The 21118-nt window shown below is 33.8% G+C and overlaps 1 protein-coding gene across 1 annotated transcript in view; it reads right to left on the reverse strand.

Annotated features, from left to right (window-relative positions):
• The window catches only part of SEMA5A (semaphorin 5A), a 445552-nt gene that overhangs the window by 220207 nt on the left and 204227 nt on the right, over nt 1-21118 (reverse strand). Inside the window, exons 7-9 of the mRNA XM_044665417.1 lie at nt 17858-18143; nt 11315-11450; nt 1474-1678 (exon numbers count right to left, since the gene is read on the reverse strand). Coding sequence (XP_044521352.1) covers nt 1474-1678; nt 11315-11450; nt 17858-18143 — 627 coding nt within the window. The remainder of the gene's footprint in view (nt 1-1473; nt 1679-11314; nt 11451-17857; nt 18144-21118) is intronic.

Below are 21118 nucleotides of genomic sequence, written 5' to 3' on the forward strand. Positions count from 1 at the left end.
ATGTACTACTAATAATAAAGTTCTTAAGAGTTATGTATCATCTTCCCATAAGAATGTAAACAGTTTATCCTTATTGACTCATGATTTCTCTTTCATACTTACCTTTTAATGCTTCTCTTAAATCTTGTAATTCAATATCAACTTTAATTTTCTATTCACCTCAGGTCTTTCATTAGGAATGCTTGAAAGTCTATTTAAAAATATTTATTTTTTTGTCCTGTGAAGGATTATACTCAGTTTTGATAGATAGGTGATTCTGCATTGTAATCCTTACCCCTTCTCCTTCTAAAATATCACATTCTAGACCCTCTGCTACTTTTACCAGTTTAGCTGCTATATCCTATATGAACTTGACTGTGGTTTCATATTATTTTAATTGTTTCATTTTGGTCTCTTGGGTAATACCTTTCCTGATACGGGGAGGGTGGATAGAGGCTGGACATTTGTGGAAGGGATTTATTATGTAGCTATGAAGAAAAGTAAGTTAAACATATAAGATATTTGTGATTTCATTTATGTGTAATCTTTTTCTTTTTTATGTGGAAATATATAAAATTCAGAATTAAAAAAGGGTAACAAAAAGACATAGATGTAATTATCTTAATTTTGATGTAGTCCTATAATCTGTGTTGAGTTGTTTCAGCTGTTTTTGTATTATTCATATGCGTCTGTGATTCCATTACTTTAAAAAACTCTCAGTGTGGAAACCTTCCAACAGTTCAGATGCATAATTAATCTATAATTTATAATCTTAATAGAGTTGCCTGAAACAAGTGTAAAGTGACATATCCAAAGTCATATAATCAGTATGTGTCAAACACAACACTTAAACCTAAGACATCTTAATTCAAAGGTTGAATTTTTTTATATCGTGTTGCTTCAATGCAGAATTATTTATTACCCACCCTTGAAATTATATACTGCAGCCTTTCAGAAATTGCATTTAACTATAAAATTTAATAAAGCACATTGTCATTTAGAAATTAATATAATTTCTCCCTTAAATTTTCTGTAGAACTAACCTAAAGCATTTTTGCTCACTAGGATACTCCTGGAAAGACTGTGGGAGGAGAATTATGTCTTATGTATAAAATTATTAGTTGGAGATGACATTTTCATACAGCTCCAGATTAGAAGTCCTCCTAACAATGTCATTCAACAAAGAATTCAAACACTTTAAGTGGCATATATTATATTCTGTAAAAAAAAGATATTATTTTATGAATCCTTTATATAGTAGCTAAGAAATAAAACATCACTCATCTTTCTTCTAAAAAAGATAAATAGATTGTTAAACATTAGAACTTCTGAGAAGAAATAGAAAGGTAACTATTCTATGTCTGTGGGATTGGAATGGGATGACAAGGAGTTTGGTAGTAACAAATGGGAGGAAGAGAAAGTCAAAGCTTGAATGTATAGATTAAAATTTTCGAAAGTAAGAACGTATACATCTGCAGAATGGAAAATTCTTACCTGTAGCCAGATAGATGATATGGAAAAGCATGTCTTTGCCTTGAACGACATCTACTACAACATGAGAAAATCGAGTGTTGTCTTCCATGAAGTATGGAACTGTAGTAACGGGCTGCACTACCTCATGCATTAGAATGAACTTTTGAGCATCTTGAAGGTTTCTTTCTGTCAGGTTCACATATAAGCCTTGGTCTACTGTACCACACTGAAATTAAGGAAAGAAGAATCATTTGTCACATTATAACTGATCTGGGCAAACATGACAGCAGGATACAAAGCTACTAGCTTGAATTTTGCATTGAGATTGTACAATTCTATATAATGCTATGTATCTTTGTATCTATATATGCATCTCCACGTACATACATATACTTATAAATGTATATGTACAAACACACATACACATAAACATATGTATGCATTTAATGTACATGTGAATTTAGATTACATACATGCAGTATATGTTTATATGCATGTGTGTCTACACACAGCACATATAAACACAGTGAAATTGGTTAGAGTAGGTATTTCTTTTTTACAGTATCCTGAATATCAGCACCCTACACATTTGAACATTTTTCAGTCATATCATAATTTCTGAAGAGCATAGAGAAAGAGTAAAAATATTGAGTGTAAGTGAATGCTAACTTTAGCTAGAATAACCAATGCACAATAACTTCTCAGCTCACTTGTAGTCACATGGAGTTGTCTGGCTAAGTGCATTTTATCACATCTATCGCCTAAATCAGAGATCCAAATTCAAAACGCAGAATTCAAGAACATTACAAAGATTTATTACATTTCCCATAGGAGTAATGGGTATATACAGCTATAAATGGATTACATGGAAACAGAACACTGCTATTTCATCTGTGAAAGGTGTAATATTGCTTCAACATCATTCACATAAAGTTACACACACACACAAAAACTGTGCTGGCTTAGTTCCTTCATAACAGTGCGCCCAAACTATAAGAAATAGAGTTTCTTTCTTTCTGAATAGTCTTAGAAATTCACAACATAGCAAAATTTGCTTATGTATATTTCAGGTAGAGAGAAAATAATCAACTGGGATTTTGTACATGCAAATATTTTTTTTAAATCATACTTTCTAAAAATTGCTGAAATTGAAGTTAACGTCATTTGAGTAGGAACTAACAATAAAGTACAGCTCATCATTTTTTCTTTAAATATTTGGTTGATATGAGTTGGAAGGAGTTAGTGAGGTGTCTTTGACTGACATGAAGCAGAAGTATGAGTGAAGGGATCAGGAACCTTTTTTCATTTCTCTTAAACTGAAAATCCCAGTTTAAATTTGATTTACCTTCATCAGAATGTAATATGGGAACTTTTATAGACTTGAATTTCACTATCTATACCAATCTGAAACTATCATTCACAACTTGACAAGTCTGGAATTTGGCTTTATAGCAACTCAGAGGTGCTAATATAAAGAACTGAAAGTTTTTTGGGGGGTTCCCTCTTAAATAGAAGTTACAGCTTCTAGCATGTGGAATAATGTGATAGAGATGCTATGTTAACAGTAAGCTTATAACAGAATCCTAAGGAAATTTAAAGGTCATCCACAGTGCCTTCCCAGTCTACATAGGAATCTAGTGTCCCAGATAGAATATGATTCATTTTAATTCTGTCACAGGACCAAAATATAGAACACTTGTTAAATAGGTAAATACCAAAGAAAATATGATCATTCTAATAATTAATTTATTTGACAACCACCATGTCAGCAAATAGTACCTTGTCTATAGGAAAAGAGTATGAGAGCATATCTTATTCAAGCATATCTAGCCCTTTATTCTTTCTCTGAGATAGCTAAGGGACATATTTGAAAGGAAATGACTACTCTTCCTAAAAGAGATATAACGACTAAGTCTGTAATGCCAAACTATTCAGGTTTTTTTTAGTAACTTCTTGTGACTAAATAAACCTTCTGTCTTTCAAGCTTCTCTATTTACTCTAGTCAAAGGCACCACCATTTTTTCAATGTCTCGGTTGATAATCTTGGCATGATCTTTACCATTCAGTCTCTGATACTTTGCCAAATTTTGCCATTTCTCCCTTCATAATATCTCTTGAATCTGACTCTTTCTTTTCAATTAAATAGGTTTCATCTTCTTTTGATGGAAATTTATTAACTTTTCTGTCAGTCATTGAATAACCTCCTAAGTGGTTTTCCTCCTTCAGGTCTCTCTAACCACTGTCCCATATTGTTGACAAAGAAATTTTTCTTAAGAGGAGATCTGTCATATGATTCCTCTACTCAGCCAACTCCAGTTGCTAGGATCTCTAGTCATTGTCTCTAGTAAATAACAAACTGCTTTGTTTAGTTTTTAAAGAGCAACACAACCTTGTACCAACTTATCTTTCCAGTCTTGTTTATTTCTAATCCAGCAAAATTGCCAGTTGGTAATATGTTAAATTAGATTATGTTATATTACATATTCTATCTTATTCCATTGATCTTCCTCACATACTATACTACATCTCTGATTTCCTTGCTTTTGGACTGGTCATTCTATATATCTTTAGTGAATATACTCATTACATTTGCCTCATATCCTCTCTTAAGATGTAACCCAAGAATCATAAAATGTATGGGCTCCTTTCTAGTGTCCCAAATTATAAACTCTAAAACTACCTTAACTATTTTGTACATATTTGAACGTATTACCATTATATGTGTAGCATATACATATATATGCATTTTATAATCTATGTGTGTGATGTACTTGTGGTCCATTCGATTATAATATAAACTCCTTGTGAGTAGTGTTGCTTAATTATTTGCTCTTCCTAGCACCAACATAGTGCTTGGGATAGGACAGATATTTAATAAATAACTGTTGATAAATTGATTATTTTTACAAAAGCATTCTGTGTTGCCTTATTTAATATATATGTATATGTATATATATATATACTCATGTGCATATACATATACATATATGTGTATATATATGTATATATATATATATCCTCTCTTCTGATCTATAACAAAAAGATTTGAATGAGCATAGCACCAAAATTTAGCAAAGTGCCCTGATCAGAGGAAAGAGATCAATACAAGTTTATTATTGTAATTACTATGATGATGATACACAACCTTGGACAACTCTTGGATACAACTATCCAATATGGAGTCTGTCAGGGAAATGTAGTCTGTTTAAGCCCAAAAGTCATCTAAAAGGAAATATTTAACCCTATATATTTATTTAGCAATTCAACTCATTAGGTACTTATTAGATCTACTATATTGAATGCACTGAGGTTATATTTTTTATTTTTGGTAAAATAATCCTATGAATATAAAGGATTTCAAATATATTTGGAAAACTACAACATGTTTACATAAATAACAAGCATATAATTTAAGTGAAAGAGAATACATATGCCTTGTGTATGGATGAATCATGATTCAAAAGGCTCTTTAGAAGAACCTTGAAGGAAGCTAGTGATTTTAAGAAGTTGAGATTACGATGGTGTACCTTCTAGGCATTAGGGACAGCCTGTGGAAAAGGAACAGAAAAATGGGATGAAATGTCCACTTTCTTTGATAGATAGAAGAGACCAATTTGTCTAAATATACAGTATATGATGGTAAAGAATATGAAATAAACCTGGAAAGGTAAATTGGACTTATATTATGAAGAGATCAAAATGAATATCAAGGTAAGAAGTTTATACTTTATACTAAAGTTAATAGGAAGACAATGAAGATTTTATAACATGGTCAGACTTATGTTTTGGAAATACTACTCTGATACATTATTCAGAGGATGAATTGAAGAAGAAAGAGCATGGAAGTAGGGAGATTTTAGGAAGCAAGAGGTAATAATTTAGATGTGAAAAGATAAAGGCCTAAGCTGGAGTAGAGACTATTTGACTGGGTAAAAAACTCTTTGAAGACATTAAATATGAGATCAAGGAAAAGATGAAGTTTAGTGTTGGCAAGAGGAAGAAGTGCCATTCACCAAAGCCTGAAGCAAGGAGCAAAAGATAGAGATAAAAATCATTATTAAAAAATAAGAACAAAAATGAGGAGGGTTAGAAAACATAGCTGCCTTTTCCCCACTAAATAGGAGGCAACATCCTGGCAGGAAATGAAGAGGAGGGGGGATGTAAGAGGACAGATATGAGACTATCTCTTGGGTCACTGGAATAGAGAATCAGTCAGAAAAAATAAAAATAAACCCTATGCAACAGTAAGGCTCAGCTGAGATAAGATAACATAAATCTTTAGTGGCCAGTAAAGCTTCATTTTTTCCAGAAGTGTTCATTAACATTTTAATAGGAGTGAAAAAGCAAAGATATAGTTGGGTTTTAGTAAAATATAAACACCTCTTCTCTTTCCTTCACTTTGCCTCATGGTTTCACTGGTTTTCTTCAAGCGCCAGGTAATCCCATATTTTATAAGTCCTTTCTGATTCTCATTAATGCCAGTAGTTTTCCATTTATTGTTTATTCCCAATGTCCAGTATATATCTGAATTGTTTTCCTTACTTATCCTTCATTAGGCTATGAGATCTTTGAGAGTAGGGAGTGTGTTCTGCTTTAAATTGTATCTCTGGCACTTAGTATAATGCCAGGCACTCATCGAATGGTTGACTGACCTATAGCATTATTAGGCAAAGGATACAAATGTAGAAAAAAACCATATAGTTGAACTCATTAACTATATGGTTAAAAAAAGAAGAATAAAAGAGAGGATACCAAGTAACAGAAAAGGGGCTAGGAGAATGGGAAAGAGTAGCAAGATTAGATATTACATTTTTTTAAAATGGGAAGTGATGAGAGACTTAAGGCTTGGAGGTTATAATCAGGGATTACAAATTGTAGAATTCATTAGTCATGGAAAAAGTATCAGTCATGGGTGCTTATGAAATATGATAATACCATGTGTGCAGATACTGAGATAGAATGAAGATAAATATCATGGGAATTGAAGAAATAGGGAACCTGGGAGACCAAGGGTTGTATGAAAAGATCAAAATATTTATTGAGAAAATGTTTCTGCTCAGGGATGAGGGCAGAGATTGAGTTAGAGAGAAAGATTGTAATCAGGTGCTGAACCCAATGAGAAAGGACAGAACAAGGCAATAAAGAAATAGACTGATGGCACAGAAAGATGAAGTTGAGAAGATAAGGCTGCTGACTCATGGAGACAAAGAATGGTCTGGAAGCATTTGTTTTGAAGGAAGCACATTATGAATTGTCAAGCACTCTATCAAGACAAACTACATAATCATAAGAAAAAAGCTCAATCATTAACCATAATAACAAGTTAAATGTGGTTTTATGGTGCTGATTCAAGCATAAAAGAGATTTAGATTTTTAGAACTTTAAATGGAAGGGTCCACCTGACTATCTATCTATCTATCTATACCCAGAGACATGTAGCTACACATATGTGCATATGTGTGTATGAAAGTAAAAGTTTTGATTTTGAACTACCAACTTGGATTTTACTCAACTAGTTTTATGAAAGCAAAACATGTACATTTAGAATTACAGTTTGTTGAGCATTGTGACCACAGCACACGGAGCCCTGATAGCCCTTCCCTATGTGAATGGAGATCAAAGATATTCCCCTACCTGCCCCTAAACACAGGGAATGCTACAAGGCAAAGCTCTCTGGTAATTCAGAGCCTTACTTATTAGTCATTCTCTTTTCCCCTGAGGACATAAATTGCCTCAAGAGCCTAATTATGAGGATTCTTTGTCCTTTCTAATACTGTCCCTAATATGCATTTTCTTAGAAAGAGAAGATGGAATTTAAACTTATTAGTTAAAAAATATAGAAATCAGGGACAGGTAGGTGGCTAAGTGGATAGAGAGCCAGGCCTAGAGAGACAGGTGGTTCAAATATAGCCCTAGACCAGTGATGTGCAAACTTTTTAAAGAGGGGGCCAAAGGAAAGGAAATGCTCATTTGTCAGTCTGTTTTTAATGCAACTCTTTCAAAGTTTCAGTATATTGTATCCTCCTCATTGTATTTGTCAGATTAGGAATAATGTCATGCAGCTGGATAGAATATTTCAAGGGGCCACATCTGGCCCGATGGTGGTAGTTTGCCCATCACTGCCCTAGACACTTTCTAGCTTGTGAGCCCACATAAGTCATTTAATCTCAATTGCCTAGCCTTATTGCTCTTCTGCCTTGGAAGTAATACTCAGTATTAAGTCTAAAATGGAAGATAAGGGTTTAATTTTTTGTGTGGGCTTCTATGTGTATGTATACAAATACATATGTATATATAACACATTTTTCTTATAATTATGTAACAGGATGATTTATCCAACACCATAATGCCAAGTGAAATTTTAGACTCTTTTAGTAATGAATATTTTTAAATGATCTCTGATTATGCATGTAAGTCACTACTTTAAACATCACATGTTCCAAATTCTTCTCAAAACTTTCTTTAAGGTTGGGTTTGTAAAAACTGTTTATGACCACAGTATAAAATTAAATAGATTGTCCTCAAACAGAAATGAGCAATGTTTCTCCTTTTTTCCCTCCTGTGAGAGTCACTGTGGGGTGAAACTGATAATGACTCTTAGAAGATTTGGGGGGTTTAGAAGTGAATGTTGAGGGGGAAAGCAAACAGCAAGAATATATTCAAGTAAAAAGTATTGTTTGAAATTAGGAACTATGCCCAAAGGGCTTTAAAAGACCCTTTGATCCAGGCATACTACTGCTGGGTTTATACCCCAAAGAGGTAATATAGAAAAAGACTTGCACAAAAATATTTATAGCTGCGCCCTTTGTGGTGGCAAAAAAAAATGGAAAATTAGGGTATGTCTTTAGATTGGGAAATGGCTGAACAAATTGTGGTATCTGTTGGTGATGGAATACTATTGTGCTAAAAGAAATAATGAATTGGAGGAATTCCATGTGAACTGGAAAGACCTCCAGGAATTGATGCAGAGTGAAAGGAGTAGGACCAGAAGAACATTGTACACAGAGACCAATACACTGAGGTACAATCGAATGTAATGGACTTCTCTACTAGCAACAATGCAATGCTCCAGGACAATTCTGAGGGACTTATGAGAAAGAACGCTATTCACATTCAGAGGAAGAACTATGGGAGTAGAAACACAGAAGAAAAACAACTGCTTGATCACATTGATCGACGGGGATATGACTAGGGATGTAGACTCTAAACAATCACCCTAATGCAAATATTAATAATATGGAAATAGGTCTTGATCAAGGACACATGTAAAACCCAGTGGAATTGCTCATTGGCTATGGGAAGGGGGTGAGAGGAGGGGAGGGAAAGAATGTGAATCATGTAACCATGAAAAAATATTCTAAATCAATTAAATAAAAATTTTCAAATAAAAAATGCTGCTTGAAATGGGTTTTGAAGGAAACAAAGGATTCTAAGAGGTAGGAAATGTAGAAGGTGTGGAATCCAGGCATGGTGGCTAGCAATTGGAAAAAAATACAGAAATGGGAAATAGAGTGTGAAATAGAAGAAACAGCAAGAGGACAGATTTGGCTGGGCCACAGAATATATGAAGAGGAACAAGGTGAAATAACACTGGTAAAATAAATAGAAGCAAGTTGCAAAGAATTAAATGCCATTATGAAAGAAAGTATCCAGGATATCTACCTTCTCTTATTTTTTCTTTAAAACTAGAACAAAGCTGTTTAAATCAAGATGAACAAGGATGGAATATTGTTCATAGAATTGTAAATGTCTTACAAGCCAAACAATGAAAAACAACCAACCAACTTAAATATAGTCACCATCTATTAAAAATTTGGTACCCAGCTCATCATACTACACATATGATTTCAATGCAATAAAATCTCAAGTTTTATTCCAGGCAAAATGGGCTACAGAGCATGAGACACATACTCAATGTCTGTAGGTGTCATTCAAGATAGAATATGATTCTTGTAAAATTATGAAATATAAAGTATAGCAAATATTTCACTTTTTAGAATATCAGGTTACAAGGGAAAATCTTGTGTGGGGGAACTGTTACAAATTTGATATTCCTGAGACCCACTGGAGATTTACCAAGTTATAGTATTGTTTATTATGTCAGTTCACTGAGAATCCCTTAGCAGAAAACATAAAACTTAAATGTGTCTATGAATATTATTAAACTCCACATTTTACTTTAACTTTATCCTTTTAAATTCTTCTGGGAGATTTGGCCTTCATTTTTTCAAAAGCAGAGCTGTAAAATAGGCACGGTGGCAGGCACCTGTAATTCCAGGGACCATGAAGGCAGAAGCTTGATGGATCTCTTAAGCCTGGGATTTCTGAGTAACATCAGGCTAAACTGATTGACACCAATATGGTGACCTCACCACTCCTACCCAACTTCATACCCAGAGCAAGAGCTAAGATGGCTAAGGAAGGGTAAAATGGCCTGAGTCAGAAAAAGAGGTATGTCAAAATTTCCCATGTTGATTAGTAATGGGGTTGGTCCTGCACTACAAGGCTGATTGAGATCTGGTCTTTAACAGAAATTAAATTTAATGAAAGTATATAACAATTAGAAGAGCATTGTTATATCTCACCCTGTAAGAAGGATAGATGGGAAATTTTGTCTTTCAATATTCAGAATATTGACTAAAATTCAGTATAATTAAAATTATTAATTTCATTAAGAATTCTATCCTTATATCTTAAAGGATGGGGAAGAAGATTTATTCTATAATTCTGATGATGTAGAGAATTCCAAGGTGAGGAAACATACTCTATAACTTTGGATCAGCACCTATCTACAGATGAGAGTCTCAGAGAGTTTCCCAGAACATTGAGAAAGTAAATGACATTCCAAGTCACATACCCAGGATGAGTCAGAGACAAGACTTGAATTCAGGTCTTCCTGGTTCTGAGGGCAGTTCTCTAACCTGCTATACCATCATGCTGCCTTCTCCATATATCTTTAAGTAAGGAAATTAGTCTGTTTGTTTCTTGTTGAGGTGCCAACTTCATTAGCTCTACAGGCCAGCTGTGATTTACAAAGCACGTGCATTTATTTCTCTTTCCCTGGCCCCCTCATTAAACTCATATGAATAACTAATGAGAATATCTCAAATGCCCTCAAATATATGTTTACAACTCAAAAGTACCTGATGATGGTTTGTAACCTCAGCAAATAATCAATTGTCTCAAACTCAATTTTTTGTTTATGTCCAAATAAAATTATTAAAAGTCATTTTGCCAGGTTTTTTAAAATCCATAGATGAAAGGCATCTTCCTCTTTATTTCCCATTTCAAATCATAGTACTTTTTAATGTAACATACAATAACATTTTAGGAGTATGAAAATGGATGTGTAGTTTACAAATAAATGCTTCTGATTTTCTTTAGGTGTATCTACTATATTATATTCAAGGATTTGTCTAATTAGGGTGACATTCATTAGAGATGACTGTTTCTGAAGTATGAAAATGCATAATAATTACTTTTAATTTAGGACTTGCTACTAGTCTGTGATGGGAGCCCTTTTTGTCTTTTTTTGTCCTTAATTTATTGTCACTATTATTTACAAAAAGCAGCATTTTCACTGTATCTGCTTTAATGTTTGTGTTTCCGAATCTGTCCACAGAAAACAGCTACCTGAGGTGTGATCCATATTCCAATTAAAAAAAAAAACAAAACTCAACAAACCTTTATTAAGCACATCTTACTGTAAGGTACCTCTCTGGGTATTGGGAAACAAACAGACCATCATTTTCCCTCAGTCCCTAAAGAGATTTACATTTTCATCTAGCTACACACAAAAATTCTTGGCTTCTTTGGGAGACAAGTGAACAAGAAGTGATGTCCTCTTATCCTCAGAAATTACCTGGAAGTTGGGATTGGGATTCGGGTAAGGTAGCCAAGCTGAGCGAGAATTTTCCTGGTATTTGAAAGGTCCATTGAATGCCTGAGAGATGGCACTCAAATTGAACACGCACACAGCAGAAGCAGCTATACTGTTCCTGTGGGAAAGTTAAAAAAAAATTAAAATGCTACAAAGGAATCCACTAGCATGTTGTTGTTTTTCTCTTTTTTCTTGTGAAAGCTAGTTTTATAGTCCCTCCTGAATACTGCCTATTTAAGGTTCCTAAAAAAGTTAAATCAAAATAATTAATGGTAATTTTCAGTAATTTCTGTGTGGGGGAACAAAGACAGTGATTTAAACAGAAGGTTCTTGACAATTAACTCTATGACTTTTAATTCTGTCAGAAGGATTGCTTTAATTCATGAAACTGTAATGATTTGCTGATAAAGATATTTGAAGAGTCACATACTATTTTCAAACTCCCTAAGATAAAGGCTTTTGCTCTGGTTTGTAAATGAGGATCCAAGTCGCCTCTCCCCTTGTTCTCACATTTGCCCTCTGTTTACTTATCCTGGAAGCCTTCTCTATAGCAATCACTTAAATAGAGTTTTGTGGTTTGGGGGGAAGACGCATCATTGGCTACAAAAAATAAAAGGAAAAGTGTAATGCAACATTGACACAAACATTTTAAACCACTAAATATATTTTTAAATAAAGGAACCAACAAAAAGTTGTTTATGGAGACTGACAGAATTCTAAGATTCAACTTTAAGCAAAATGTAATTTTGCAAAATTAAATTTCATTTGGACATTGGTTTGAAGTGGAAAGGAAATTTTTTTAAATGCAGTGATCATTCTTAAAATTACTTCATATCAATATTTATAAGAGAAAATCTGACTTATGAGGACTTCCTGCTTGGCAAGGAACTAGTTTTTACCAGCTCAGCAATTATATCCATTTACTATCAACCAACTCCCTTCACATCAAAAGAGAAATCACAGATGTTTTGCTGTTCGCAACTGACACTAAGGGTCAATTATTAAATGCAGTGCAAGCAATAGGATTTTCAAAGGGGTTTTCATAGTTACATATTGCTGCTTATTGTCACCCTAGTTTTATGGTTTCATAAGCCATAAAGTTCACAGCTTTCCTATATCTTCTGTACATACTGCTTTCTTTTTCTCTATATTGATATATATTGCCTAGACTAGAAATACTATCAAAAGGTCAACTGCCTTCCAGATTGGATGTCTGAATATATAAAATCAAATCCACATAGTCAAAAATGATGTATAAATGCTTCCCCCAGAATCTTGCTTTTCCTTAGGACTTCACTATTTCTGACTGTGACTCCAAAATTTAGCCAATGTATTGTGTTCACAATCCTACCTCCTTCTAACTATAATAGTGACCTCCAGCCCCAGAGTTATCCTGGGTTCTTATAGTTGAACATGTGCCTTTTATTGTCCAAATTAAAGCCTACAATAATAACCAAACCACGCTGCCCTACTTTCTGGACATCATTTCCACCATCTTCCCAGTAGAAACTTGGACTCCACCTGTGCAACACTCTCAGCCCTAATAATTGAGCTTTTGTCTTTTATTGACTGAATCCAGGCCTCTTTCTCATTTTTCAGAAGTCTAACTCATGCCTCCACATATGAACTCTAATCCCTACATACTCATTGCAGCTCCCTTTTTGTGCATTTTCCTCCCCTCATTAGAATATAAGGTTGTTGAAGTCATGGATTCTAATTTTTACTTTGTCTGTCTGTCTACTAGGCTATAAAGGTATTTATTTTAGGTATGTAATGTCTTTTTAATTTCTATTTTGTTGCTGTTCAGTCATTTTTCAGTTCTGTCCAAGTCTTCATGACCTCACTTGGGGTTTTCCTGGTAATGGAGTTGGAATGGTTTCCCTTTCTTTCTCTAGTTCATTTTATAGATAAAGAAAATGAGGCAACAATTAAGTGATTTTCCCAAGGTCACACAGGTAGTGTCCAAGGTCAGATTTGAACTCATGAAGATGACTTTTCCTTACTCCAAGCCCATTCATTGTTCTAGTCCACTGTACTGCCTAGCTACCCTTATCCAATAAGTTCTCAAGTTCACTTGATTTCATCTCTGCAATATCACCCAAACCAGTTCCTGTCTATCACTTTTATCACTATCTTATTCTATAATCTTTTATCACTCTTAACAACCAGCAACTGACTTTTTGCAATAACTAACTGCTTAATGGGACTTTCTGTCTCTTTTTCCTCCCCGCATAACCCAGCCTCCACGAGAATCATCACAATCATTTCTTTGCATAGACCTGGCCATGTCATTTCTACGCTCAAAAATTTTTTAGGATTTCCTTTTTACTTAGAAAGGAAAATTCCGTTTTCTTTGTCTGGCATTCAAGGTTCTGCATAATCTGGTGTTATTCCAGTACTGCCATCTATACACTCTGTTCTCCTGCCAATCTGATTTATCCTCTACCACAAACCATACCATGGACCTTCCTTCCTTGTTTTACTCACACTATTTTTGATGCTTGGAACATCAACCTACCTCATTTACCTCTTGAATGCCTCCTACTCCTTCTTTAAAGTCCAAGTCAAATGCAGTATTGTGAAGGATTCCTTCCACATAACTGAATTCAGTTATAATCTTCACCCTCACATAGCATTTTGTTGATTTACAAATGCAATAAAATATTATCTATAGGAGTAATTTGCCTTACAGTCTATAGTAGAAGGAATACTCCTAGATATCAAGAATAATACTTTATAAAACATCAGACTACCCTAGGAGAGATGTACTATACACAGCAGACAATTAAAAATATTTGATAAGCAAATTGTCAAATCAGTGATAAAAAATGATATCCAAGTCCCTATCCACTTTACTATTCTATAATTTCATTAAGCAAAATGGAAATTTCTTTAAGGACGACAGAATCAATGAAGAACATTCCTCAAGCACTGCCATAGTTGTATTTTTAGCTTTGGCATTCTTACTATAAAAATAAGTAAAATGTCATTATAGAACTATTTCATATAGTGAAAAATGAATCTTTGGCCTTAATTGGAATTTGGTTTAATGTGTCCCCATGACTGGCTATGGAGTCTTGACATTAGGCTTCTAATACTACCTGTATTAGCTAGCAACTTAAGCTCCATGGGTTCTTTTTTTTATCTGTAAAATTAGGACTTCATATTATATGATGGCTAAGATCCCATCCAGCTGTCAATCTGGGATCCTAGGATACCAGGAAAAATCTTTTTTTTAATGCCAGTGGTAAGGAGTAAGTACAGTTGATTGGAAATAGAGAAAGAAAGACCATTTTTTAAATTAAAGAAATGGGTTATTTTAGACATCTGATGATGGAAAAGAAGTCTTAAAACTATAGTTTGATAGGCAATAATATGGACAACAAGATTTTTTTTGAGTGGGTAGAATCTGGTCATTCAGAAAGAGGGTGGCATTGATTCTATTTTGCCAGAATAGCAGAAAAGGGGGTACAATTCCTTTTTTTTTAATATAGGTAGATGGCACAATGCATAGAGTGTGGGATTTAGACTAAGGAAGACCTAAATTCCAGTTCTGCTTCAAAGACTTACTAGCTGTGTCACAAGCCACTTAATCTTTTGGCCTTAGTACCCTCTTCTGTAAAATGACTATAACAATAGTACCAATATGGAAGGACTTTGTGAAGATAAATTAAGTATTTATAAAGTGCCATATAAACGCTAGCTCTTAAGAGAATCATAGATTTGTTGGGCAGACTTTTGGTTAGGTGGGGAAATAGGTCTTCAGGAAACAAGAAAGTATACCTAGCTGGGTGGGATCATAGAAATTAGAAGTAAGATGGTGTCTTTCCAACTCCTTCCTTTGTCATCTTTTTTCTTCCTTTCTTTCAATATTTTATACTTCCTCTAACCACTTTGGTCTTGGGGAGTTCTTCCGTATTTTATATTGACTTTGACTTTAGATAAACTCATCATTCTGGCAAGAATAACACGAGTAGGAAACAAGAATATTGTATAAATTTGAAGTGTTAGGCTTTTCCAAATGTTCCAAAAATTTTAAATTATATTTTAATTTTAAAAGGAGCAACATAAAATGCTTTTACTTTTTCTTTTACATTTTTCTTAGCCTTTTCCTGCTCTCACTTAAACCTACTGAATTAAATTCATTTGATTTATACTGCCCTATGTCCCTAAACTGAATTCAGACATATGCAATCAAGAAATTATAGAAAAAGAAGTAACATTAGAGCTCATCACATTCAATTTCCTCATTTTACAAAAGAGAAATTGATTTTCTATTCTGTTGATGGCCCTTAGTAGTTTTAAAAAAAAGTCTACCCAAAATAGAAACAAATGTAAATGTTTCCTGACTTGCTGTTGATTTTTACTTAGGAACAAACATATTAACTTTCCCTGCTAGGGACATCTGGATGCTATCTCTGTAGTCAAATATTTTTAATGTTAAATAAAATACTACATTTCTTAGTTGTTTTTTTAAATGAAATTCTTCAGAACTGAGAGAAGTATTATTTAGTGGACAGTGCTAGAGTTGGGGTCCTGAATATCTGGACTCAAACCCCATCCCTGAGCAAGTCATTTATATCTTTTAGGCCCTTGCTGTCTAATCTGTAAAAGGAAGGGAGAGGTGGACATGATAGCCTTTGAGATCCTCTCTAACTATAAACTTAATATACTCTGAACTTTTTTGAATGAAAAATTGGGCACAGCAATTAACAATATGTGTGAGACTAGAAATTCCTTTGATCAGTCTTTGACATTTTAAATGTATAGGACTTTTGGAACTGCATTTTTCACACAATGGGAATGAAATGGTTAAATGGCTTACCTAAGGTTTAAAGAGTAATAAATGTTAGCAGAGGATTTGAATACAGGACTTCTGGCTCCAAAACCAGTGCTCTATCCACTGTATCGTCCTGTCTCTTACTGTGTGACTCTGGCCTAGTCATTAACTTCTATCAGTCTTAATTTTCTCATTTGTAAAATGGGAATAACAATAACACACTCTATTTCATATGACTGTTATGAAGGTCAAATGGATTACCATATTTAAAAATTTTGCTACCCTTAAAAGGACATGTACATATTATCTATTATTCAGTTCAAGAGTATGGTAAAAATAAGTTTTAGGGATGACTATATTCTATTATTGTAATCATTACCCACAGCTAATTGGGGTACTAATAATTTATTTCAAAAATCATTTTTAATCTTTATTTGCTAATCCACACCACCATGAAGTTAAACCATGAGATAGAGATACAAAAAAGCATTATAAACAGTAACCAACATACAAAGTCTTTTTTTTTTTAATCAAGGGCAGTTTGAGGGATTTTTCTAAAAGTTACATAGGCTTGCTTAATTACTATATGGAATTTTAAGGAAGTCATCATAGCAATTTTAAACAGAGTGTGATATCAGAGGCCAATGATAACTAGGATACGAAAGTAACTAGATGAGTAATACAGAAAATTATAAATATTTTGCCTAGTCCAACATTCAAAATTCAAAAGGTAAGGAGAACTCTAGCTGGAATAAATAGCCTTGTTAATTCTTGGGGAAAGTCTTTTAATTACAACTGACATTTCAGAGCTGAGTGCCCAAGGCAGCCATCTTCCTGAAAATTGGTGTCACATTCAGCCCTAGAATACTTAGAACCAGCACAAGTTAATGATTGCCCAAGAGCACCCATAATTAAAGGAAATGGATGATTTTTAAGAGTTACTTTCAAAGGTATTTTCAGGGTCATACTTAGCAAATTATATGTCCTTCATTATTCCTTTAAGCATGGTTGGCTGTCTCTGTGTGAAAGGGAGTCTTGTGGGCTGCATATGCACTGAAATGGCTGCCATATTTTAACAAATCTCAAAAACATATTTGCAAAACTAGAGATTGCAACCTTGGAGACTGAGAATAAGGAGACGTCTAGTGTGACAATAATTGGGTTGCATATTTTACCATTATTACAGGTCATATATGATATTATCACTTTTTTTCAGTTAAATAATCATTTGTAGTACAAGTCTTAGACATCATATTTTCAAGAGAAATCAATTTGATCCATGCCAACTAATGGTTCCCTTCATTTCTATTCTGTCAGGTTATTTGATTAAAATATGCCATTGAAAAAAGGGAAGGGACTTGAAAGTAATTAAGATAGCAACAATGGCTAAAGAAAATGGGTTTTCTTTTGACTGAGTGAAACTGCTAGAAAGGAGGTAGAGTGAGTAGGAGCATTTCAGAAAAAACAAAAATATTGTAAAGGAAATATAAAAGAATTCTAATCAATGCAGTGATCAACCGTGGTTCCAGAGAATGGATGATAAACCATAAAATCAGTCTCCTAACAAAATAGCAATAGACTTAAAAAACAGAATGAGACATTTTAGGACAAAGTCAAAGTGGAAATTTGTTTTACATATTTGCTATGAGGTGTTTTTTTTAACGTGGGAAACTGGTGGAAGATGAAAAAGATAAATGCTCATTAATTGAAAAGTATTACTTTTTTAAAAAATTAAAGTTACATACACATTAGTGGTAAATATCCCATAGATTAAATCCAGTTCAGGAAGGAAAAATGTACTCTGTAGTTCATTGTAGTAAAAAGGAACTTCTCCAGGGCGGGAACAGTTGAGCCGAGCCTTCATGAAGGTGGTCCATGTGTCTTCCAGCAAAAATCTGCCTCCGATGTCATTTTTACAAACTCGGGCAGCCCTGGAGAAAACAGTTTTCCCACAATCATGCTCCACAGCATTTTCCCGGAAGAAGAAATAGGTGAAGTTCCCAATATCATAGGATGCTACGAAATTTGGTTCTAAAATTAAAAATAAGGAAAGAAGGAAAGAAAAGGACACCTGGTTATTGACCACTGCTATTTTGTCTTTTTTTTTTTTTAACTTAGTCCTGCAATCTCATTGGTACAGGGGGATCCTAGTGAGAAGCTTCACCTACCAATGTCGATTGTCACTTTCTTTAATTTATTATCTTAGAGTACCTGTTGCACCACAAATTAAATAGCTTGTTCAACTTTGTATCAAGTAACAGCAATACCAACCAACATTTATACAGCTATTAAAGATTTTTAACGTACTTTACATGGATTATCTCATTTGAACCTCACCCAATCCTTTGGGGACTGTGATATTATTAGTGACATTTTACAGATGAAGAAAGTGAGACTCAAGAAAGCTAAATGAGTTTCCTAGTGTCACACAGAGAGGAAGTCTGAGCCATCATTCCTGACTACAAATACAGCACTGTAACCTATTTACATCTATCTCTCTGCAGTAGGTATCAGAAGGAGAAATTAAACTTAATCTTTTCTGGACTCGAGGCCAGTTTTCTACTAATTACACCATGCCGCTTCTCTGCTTTGTCTCACTCAATTAATATTCTTTTGCTCAAGTGGAGGGAATTTTTTTCTCAAGTAACAGTCCTTTTTCACATGTTAAAACTGATCAAATGCCAAGATCACTTTATATAGACAAGTTTTTGCATGCAGCAATTCCCTAGCATTGTGAATAGCAAGAAATAGCCATACTATGATGAAAGTAGCTGCTAAGCACAAGTTTTAAATTATAGAAAATCATAGGAATGATTCTTCTGCTTGAGTACACTATAATAAATCAAGCTCAAGTAAAACTGGCATTAATATTACAAAAAAATCAAACAACAACAGAAAAGATTTACTATGCATTTTAGAAAAATACATGTTACTCGTATTTTAAATTTTCCTACATCAACTACAGTTATCGCTTGCCTGAGACACAAAATAAAGGAATATAGTGATATTTTTGAATTCCTGATAAACTGAAAAAAAGGAAAAGGGAAGCATTGCTAAGGATGCATACATATATTTCATGAACTAAGAAGAATACTACTTTAACCAGCAAACTTATTAAAATGGCACCTACTAAGTGACAGGCATTGTGTTAAATGCTGGAGATAAAAAAACACCATTTTTGCATGGAGACATATATGCATATTTGGAAAATGGATGCTATCATCAAGAACTCAATTTTTGTCTTTTTTACATCTGAACATGAAATCCTAGCTTCAGAGTGTACAACAACATTGAAAATTTTTCTTTAAGTATATTGCTCTTTCCATAGTTATGTATACATTCTAGAATGTATGAGCATATATATTTGCATGTTGCATATTATATTGTTGTTGTTTAGCCATTGTCAGTCAGTTGTATATAGTTCTTTGTGATGCCATTTAGAGTTTTCTTGATAAGGATGCTAGAGTGGTTTGCCATTTCATTATCCATCACATTTTGTTGGTGAATAAACTGAGAGGCAAAGAGGGTTAAACAATTTGCCCAGGTAGTAAGTGTCTGAGGCCAGATTTTAACTTGGGAAGAGGAGTATTTCTAGCTACAGGACCAACACTGTCCATTGTGCCACCTGGTTTCCCTATATATAATACATACTATTATATATACACACATATGTATTTTATTATCTGCATACACACAAACATATATATATATATACATATGCATTTTACACATAGAAACATGCATGAGAGCTATGCCTACTCATATTACATAGTTAAGTTGTTTTATGATAATATGCTTTGTTTGTACCTTTTATCATTGCTGCTTAATGTTTGCAGGAAGACATATTTTAATTGTTCTCAAATCTTTACTTTGCCCACTCAGCCCAAGGGGAGCTACCCTGATATTTCCTGACCAATTACAGGTTCAGTTGAAGTGCACCAACAAACACCTAATTGCCCCTGAAAATATGTCCTTGTGGATACATTTGTTGTCTGTACCTTTTCATTAACTTTGAGTGCCAAGATGTAAGCATAATTATCTTTAATTGTCCCTATAAAATTCGGATGCTTGCTTTATTGAATGGAAAACCCCTGGAAATAAACAGAAAAATAAGAATCTGTGGTCCTTGTTAGATTGGTTTTTGATAAAGAATTGAGCATAACCCTGAAGCCAGGAACAGTTTCTAACAGAGACAAATGCACAATACTTTACCTCCCTAAAAGAAAATTTTATTAAGATGAAATTCCAAACCATAAAATTCCCCTAACTGTCCCTATTAAACATTTTGCATGCTATTCCAAAATACCCTTGAGGTTGCTTATTACATTTCCATAGTACTAGTGAAGGTCATGACAGCTTCATTCAAATTTACTTTTATGTCCAATTTTGATCAAAGAATGCTCTGTGGGACACCTTTACATTGTTTCTCCCCTACTAACTCCTCCATTCTCCAAACAATTCTCCCACCATCTACTGCCAGGTATAAATCCAGGTCACTCAGTAATATAAAAAGTACATATAAATTTATCACTAAAGAGCTTAAACATATGATATAGAGAGTAATTATTGAAGAACACACCAAGGCTGGTTTCTTTTTTGAGGCTGGGGAAGAATAATATATATGCCTGGGATTTCATTGATCTGAGGGAATTCCTAATGAGTAAATTTCGATCACTGATATAGCTCAGCAGCATATTTATAACTTAATAAGTTGCTTTGAGCTACGATAGGTTAAGTGACTTATCCATGGCCAAATAGTATATTTATGTTAGTAAAAAATCAATACCAGCAGTATTGTCCTAACAACTATGTAAAATCCAGAAGCACAGTTTTCAGCTTCTAATCAATAAATGTATATACTGTCTACATTAAACATTTGCTCCCAATTTCATTCACCAAATCTCTCACAAAATTCTATTTACTAGACGATGTCAAGAGCTTCTTCTTGGAGTCCAGAGTATCTCTCAAAGTCCTTCAACATACAAGTACATAGAAGTGAAGTTATG

This window comes from Gracilinanus agilis, chromosome 1 (genome assembly GCF_016433145.1).
Source record: "Gracilinanus agilis isolate LMUSP501 chromosome 1, AgileGrace, whole genome shotgun sequence".
In the NCBI taxonomy this organism is placed as follows: domain Eukaryota; kingdom Metazoa; phylum Chordata; class Mammalia; order Didelphimorphia; family Didelphidae; genus Gracilinanus; species Gracilinanus agilis.